The sequence below is a fragment of the Kryptolebias marmoratus genome, linkage group LG10, assembly GCF_001649575.2.
Source record: "Kryptolebias marmoratus isolate JLee-2015 linkage group LG10, ASM164957v2, whole genome shotgun sequence".
Classification (NCBI taxonomy): Eukaryota; Metazoa; Chordata; class Actinopteri; order Cyprinodontiformes; family Rivulidae; genus Kryptolebias; species Kryptolebias marmoratus.
In genome coordinates this window covers 8,955,647-8,962,123 of record NC_051439.1, presented here as the reverse complement: position 1 = coordinate 8,962,123, position 6,477 = coordinate 8,955,647, and the positions used below count along the sequence as shown (strand labels likewise).

The 6,477-nt window shown below is 38.9% G+C and overlaps 1 protein-coding gene across 2 annotated transcripts in view; it reads left to right on the top strand.

The window, feature by feature from the left end:
* Nucleotides 1-404: 404 nt before the first annotated feature.
* The window catches only part of plb1 (phospholipase B1), a 13,169-nt gene continuing 7,096 nt past the window's right edge, over nucleotides 405-6,477 (top strand). The window contains exons 1-19 of one of the 2 annotated variants that reach the window (XM_017411398.3): nucleotides 405-511; nucleotides 1,000-1,061; nucleotides 1,150-1,213; nucleotides 1,359-1,428; nucleotides 1,557-1,591; nucleotides 2,177-2,243; nucleotides 3,581-3,623; nucleotides 3,814-3,879; nucleotides 3,961-4,026; nucleotides 4,114-4,169; nucleotides 4,282-4,351; nucleotides 4,435-4,542; nucleotides 4,689-4,739; nucleotides 5,079-5,138; nucleotides 5,223-5,309; nucleotides 5,403-5,463; nucleotides 5,551-5,609; nucleotides 6,005-6,078; nucleotides 6,170-6,213. In XM_017411398.3, the coding sequence (XP_017266887.1) occupies nucleotides 451-511; nucleotides 1,000-1,061; nucleotides 1,150-1,213; nucleotides 1,359-1,428; nucleotides 1,557-1,591; nucleotides 2,177-2,243; nucleotides 3,581-3,623; nucleotides 3,814-3,879; nucleotides 3,961-4,026; nucleotides 4,114-4,169; nucleotides 4,282-4,351; nucleotides 4,435-4,542; nucleotides 4,689-4,739; nucleotides 5,079-5,138; nucleotides 5,223-5,309; nucleotides 5,403-5,463; nucleotides 5,551-5,609; nucleotides 6,005-6,078; nucleotides 6,170-6,213 (1,204 nt within the window). In that variant the 5' untranslated portion in view covers nucleotides 405-450. Of the gene's footprint in view, nucleotides 512-999; nucleotides 1,062-1,149; nucleotides 1,214-1,358; nucleotides 1,429-1,556; nucleotides 1,592-2,176; nucleotides 2,244-3,580; nucleotides 3,624-3,810; nucleotides 3,880-3,960; nucleotides 4,027-4,113; nucleotides 4,170-4,281; nucleotides 4,352-4,434; nucleotides 4,543-4,688; nucleotides 4,740-5,078; nucleotides 5,139-5,222; nucleotides 5,310-5,402; nucleotides 5,464-5,550; nucleotides 5,610-6,004; nucleotides 6,079-6,169; nucleotides 6,214-6,477 lie in introns of both variants that reach the window. The other variant, XM_017411389.3, reaches the window with a different exon arrangement.

The following is a 6,477-nucleotide window of genomic DNA, read 5'->3' as shown; positions in this document are numbered from 1 at the left end:
TTTCTAAATCACTATGCAACATTCTACCAATAAACACATTCGGCATAATTTATTAGGTGTCATGGTGACGGTCATAAATGCATCTTAACATCTCACCGACTTCAAAAGTAGTCAGTTTACTTTCTATCAAGATATGAGGATAGTTGTTTGTTTTAGCGTAAAACAGAAACCAAGGAGGCGCTGATATGACTGACTTCCTTCATTGTTTATTATTGTTCAAGAACTATAAAACGCTATATTAAAAATACAGGAAAGAGTGCCTCCTTCACATCTAATGTTTTCCTCCTTTTTGGTAACACTTTACTCTTTCTGGGCTCTTTGCTTTCTCCACGCCCCTTCACAGGTACAGTGTGCTTTTATAGCCACAGTCTGAAGGTAAGGGGGGGGGGAAAAGAGGAGGTAGACACACAAACCCCTCAGTGTGAAAGTCACTCTATATCTCACTGCGTCATGGCTAGATCTGCCCTCCTGATTCTGGCATCCCTTCTTGGACTCTGTGCTGCAATGTCAGGTAAACCGCATAAACGATCCCACAACTTTAATTAGCACACTGATTAATTTAGGAAACAGAACTTTGCGCGCATAGCCATGTGATGAGATCAGAGGGATCTAGTAACTAAATAGCCAACCTGTTGTCCGAGGTCTTTTTGTGTGTTTGTCACACTGTTTGCTGATTCAAGGCAGCACTTAGCAAACCATCTGTCTGCGTCTGCAGTGGCTGATACTTTGCCTGTGTCTTGCAGAGTTTAAACTTTCACCAGTGATATATAATGTCTAACTTTTATAGAGGTGAACAGTTCAGAGTAAGTTTAAAATGTTAGTTAAAACAAAATGTCCAAACTTTTGCCAGTATAGAAAAGGACTAGTTTGTTCAAAAACATGTCTCTTTAGGAAAACGAACAAACCAGAGGCATTAAAGTCTTCTTTCTGTTAGTTTTATGATGACAACTTAAGTTGCAAGTTTGTTCAAAAATTGCATTTGTTTTTGCCTTTGGTCAGATATAGATCATGTTGGATCGGATCTGCATAAAAGTGGACTTGCTGCAGCTAAATCTAAAACGGTACTGACAATTATTAACAGATTCACATATTTATTCTTTAAATTTTTAGGATTTATTGCCAATAACAGTTTGTTTGTGTGTGCTACAGGCAGGAAGTTACATGTCCATGCTTTGCCCACCAATACCTGCCCTTTCACGCCCATCTTCCTCAGGTAATGTACGGCACACTCATCAGTGTTCATGCAAAACTGCTGTGAATCTGAGCAATTATTTTGTTTAGGCATCATCATCCATCCTCATATTGTCTGGTGATAAACCAAATTCTTAAAAAAAAATTGATTTGCTTGTTTTTTTCAGCATCGGTTCATAAAATCACAGCTGCTGAAGTCTCCGGACTTTACGCACTGGGAATACCTCCTTCACACAGGTACACAGGAAAAAATGAGATGAAACGCACATGCTTGAATAATTCCAGACAAAGCTATATTTAATTCACATATAATAAATGTTGAACATATACTTCACTTTCTTACAATGTGTCTTTTTCATTGTTAGAAATGAAGCATCCAGAGTTATCAGTAGACTAGCAGGTAAGATAGACCCTCACTTTTAAGCAGTAAATAGTACATTTATTGTTAAAATTGAGTGGTGATGTTGAAAATCATACAATTTTCAACCAATAATTAGGACTTTGACTTTTAAAATCTTGTCTAAAATCTTGATTTATATTTCTAATGCTTTGTTTTTCAACCTTGTTTGGGATTAATGATTAATTACTCGCAGTGGTTAGCTCTAATCCCCTCCTAAACACTGAGTGGATTTTGATTAAAACATGTGCTCCTTACATGATTCTGGTTCATGAATTAAGTATTTGAAAGCACTGCCTTTAAAGTCTGCAGAGGGTTCAGCTCAAGTGCAGAATGTATTGCGGAAAACCTATGAGGTCTATAATGTGCAGTTTTGTCCAGCTTATCTGTAAGACTAAGATAGCTGGCCATAAACCCAGCTCTGACCTTCCTTCAACATCACAATAAGTGTAACAACCTGCATGAATAAAACTGTTTCTGCCAGCTCTGCTGTTCACGCAAACAATAACCTTGAAATCTAAATATTCTGCTGTGTCATGTTGTTATTTCACCCACATCTTAATCATTAAGGGCTTCATGTTTGAACAGAGCTGCTGTCCATGTTTAATCCAGCCGTGACTATTCAACATGTGGATCAGACCTCAGTGCCGCCCAGGTAACATATAATAGTTATTGTATGTATATGTGAACATTTAATTCAATTCAGTTTATTCATGTAGCGCCAAAAGTCATCTCAGGACACTGTACTAAAGAAAAAAACAATTAAAGTCATAAATCCAACTCAGAAGCAGCGACCTGTGTTGAATCTTCACTTTGGCACAATCTCTAATCCTGAGAAGTGTGTTGGCCGCAGTGGAAAGGAACAACTCCCTTTAAACAGGAAAAAACCTCCAGCAGAACCAGAACCGGGCTCAGTAGAAGCAGCCATCTGCCTCAACTGGCTGGGGTTTGAGAGGACAGGAAAGAGACACAGACAAACACAGAACGATTGGTCCAGGTGGAGTTTCTATTAGAAGAAAGTTCTAAAAAAAACACAATATCTGCATGTATAAACATGGAGAGTAGAGCGAGTAAAGGCAGCAGCAGAGAGAGGAAATGTGGTCAGTTTGTCCTTCCAGCAGTCTGAGCCTATAGCAGCAGAACTAAGGGAGAGCTCAGGAAACCCAAACCAACCCTAACTATAGGATTTATCAGAAAGGAAAGTCTTAATCCTCGTCTTAAAAGTAGACAGGAAGTCAGCCTCACAGACAGAAACTGGAAGCTGGTTCCACAAGAACTGAAAGCTCTGCCTCCTGAGCTACTTTTAGAAACTCTAGGAACCAGAAGTAAACCTGCAGTCTGAGAGCGACGTGCTCTGTTAGGAAAATATGGAACAAGAAGATCTTTAATATAAGATGGAGCTTGGTTGTTGAGAGCTTTGTATGTTAGGAGGAAGATTTTAAATCCTGTTCTTAATTTGACAGGAAGCCAATGGAGAGAAAAACTAAATAGGGGAAAAACTGGAGAAATCTGATCTCTCCTCCTAACTCTCATCAGAACTCTGGCAGCAGCATTTTGATCATCTGAAGACTTTAAAGAGTTTTTTGGACACCATATAATAAAAAATTACAATAGTCCAATCTAGAAGTGATAAATGCTTGGACGAGTTTTTCTGCATCATTTTGTGACAAAATGTTTTTAAGTTTGATAATATTGTGCAAGTGGAAGAAAGTGGTCCTGATGACATTTTTAATGTTGGAGTTAAACAACATCCTGATCAAAAATCACACCAAGGTTCTTTACTTTACTAATGGAAGCCAAGTTGATGCCATCCAGAGGCAGTGAAAGCCTGCAAAGTTTGTTCTGAAGGTGTTCAGGTCCTAAAACCACAACCTGTCTGAGTTTAAATACTAAAAACTAAAAGTCATCCAGATTTTTATGTCTTTAAGACAAGCTTGTAATCTGAGTAGCATTTGTTGCATCTTTTCTCATATGTGAGGTAATGTGTTGCAGGAGCTTACTACAGGAAGCTGAGGAGCTGTCTCTTTCTCATCAGGTATAACCTATTTATCCAAATCTGTTTACTAGACTTATAAGCATTTTATTTTACAGAGCCGTGTTTATTTCAGTTTTATTTGGGCAAATGCTTTGTTAGGTTTGGTTAATATGACACATCAAAGTTATAGTTAACTCTTCACTTTGCGAACAGAAATTCAAATTTCCCCTCTGACTTCATGTTCTAGCAGATGAGCGACTGGAAGATTGTGCTGCTGTTTGTCCCGGCAGATCTAACGTGTGCCTGTTCACATCAAGTAAGAGTCTTTATTTCATGTCTGAAATCAACAATAATGTGTGCTTTAATGATTTAATGATGGGTTTATAAATGATTACAGGCTGCTGCGAATGTTAAAACTGCAGTGCAGGAAGTAGACGCAGCTCTTCAGGTTCTGCAGAATCGGGTATAAAATTTATTGTAAAACACATTTTTATTGCCATGAGTGTACTGAAGAGGAAATAATATTAAAATGTTGTGTATTTCTTTACAGTTGCATCACGCTTTAGTTCACGTGGTGGTCTGGAGTGGATATCCTCGGGAAGAAAAGTGATTGTCTTGCAAACAGCTTTTCATTTTGTTGCAGCTTATAGTTTTATTAGTTTGTCATTTGTAAAGGTGTGTTCAATTCACGTGTTTGCCTTTTTTTATTTTACAACAGATGTAAATGCATGGGAGATAAAGTCAGAAGCCAAGGCCTGCAAAGAGCAGCTTTTCTGAAAGCACTGCAGGTAAAACACTGATGGCTTTTGTGTGATTTCCAGCTTGCCGAGCTATTTTACTGCCCTTTTGATAATTCTGCACTTGCTTCCAGGACTCTTTAAGCCATCTTTTGAGAAACTCCGTGTGGTACCACAAAGATGACGACTTCACTGTTGTGCTTCAGTCTTCCCCAGTTATCTTGGACTTCAGCTCAGACTCTGTAAGTAAAGAGAAATGTAACCCTAAAGGCCTGTTACTATCAGCAATATGATCAGTGGCGAGTTATAAACCCTGCCTTTCCAGTAACATTTCATGAAATAATTTTAGCTAATGTGTAACTTCTATATGTGGCATGTTTCTTTAAAGGAGAACCTGTCTGATCTCAACCAGCTGGCTGTTCAGCTGTGGACAAATCTGGTAAGCTCTGATAAACGAACGGCCCAAATGCCATAAAAGAACAGTGTGTGCGTTTTACTAAGGGCTGTGCGACACAGCGGCATGACGCAGATCCTGAGGCCGGACAGGGTCATCGCTGACAGTCAAATTAAAAGCAAGATCGAACAGTGATTAGAGTTTGTCTCACAGATTAGATAAGAGATGTAAAGATTAACCTCGTGAGATAAAAGTCAGGGAGATTTTCTCCTAAACTGCATTTAGGTATGCTGAACATTTATGTAATCAGTTCTGTTAAACAGTCATTGACTGCACAGATGTGACCTCCCAAAGCTTAACTTATGAAACTTTTGCTTCCTTCAGCTCCAACCAGCAGCGGGTCAAGCTGAGGTCACAGACGACACCTTTCCCTGTCCAACACAGGTGAATCATACAGACATAGTCAGTTTCAAAGTTCTGTGGCTGATTTCTGAACTCATATTTGTTTCTTTGTTTTTATCCTTGAAGGAGCATCCTTTTCTGCGAACAGAGATAAACTCCCCCAGTGAAAGAGAGCAGGAGGTTTACAGGAAAGCTTCTGCACCAGCAGAGCTTGTAGGAGTCTTTTTTCCTCCACAAATTCACAACCAGATTGTAGATTAACAGTTTCATATTAAGATTTTTATATCATTTTCTATCTGTTTTCAGTCAATGGGTACTGAGGTGCCTTGCACAGATCGCAGTCCATCTCCAACCCCACCCACATCAGGTATAATTATAACCTCTATTATGTTTAAGAAAAAAATATTTTCACTAAATCTACTAAACAAAGCTGTTTTTTTTTTCTCCTGCGTAGTTCATGAGCTCAGACCTGCAGATATCAAGGTGGTGGCAGCTGTGGGCGACTCTCTGACAGTGAGTGTTTTCCCTTCTTCCGCCCAGTGATTCATGGATTATTTTGTTAACAAGCAAGCAAAAAAGCCAACACACGCTTTCCCACGTACACAGACAACTACATGATCACCCTGATTTCGTGTCAGCAGGCGATATTAATCAAAATACACTTTCTGACAACCTTTTGCCATTAGTGCAACATGAAAATTTACAATATCTGACAGCTGTTTCCTTCGTGCTTCAACTCAACATAAATACAGAAGACAAGGAATAAGTGAAAGTAAATCAAATGATGACAGATGTGAAAATAATAATAGTAATAATCTAACTATTTGCAAAGGACTTTGTAGAGGTTTGAGTGATATCTTGTCTTGTTTCTACTGGCTTTAGTCGTCACACATCTGGCATTTTTGCAGGCAGCCAATGGTGTGGGTGCAAAGAACGACAACCTCTTGTTAGTGATTACTGAATACAGAGGACTGTCATGGAGGTGAGGTGTTTGCATTGTGACAGTGTAGGAAAATAACTATAGGTTGTTGCTTTTTTAGCTTCATTTAACACTTTTCTTCTCCAATTTTTAGCATCGGAGGTGATGAAAATATAACCACCGTGACAACTCTGCCAAGTATGTTTGTTTCCTTTAAGAGCTTCCATAAATGAGTTACATTTAAGAATAAAAACTTTGGATGCTGTTTTTCCGAGAAACTCAGAAGGATTTTCTCCAAACACAACATCCCAGTACATTTCAAACCCAACAGGACTCTCAGACAGAGGCTGGTCCACCCTAAGGACAAAACACCCAAACCCAAACTGAGCGGAGTTGTGTCTGCAGTTCAGTGCAGCGAAGAATGTTCAGACCTTTATATTGGAGAGACCAAACAACCTCTCC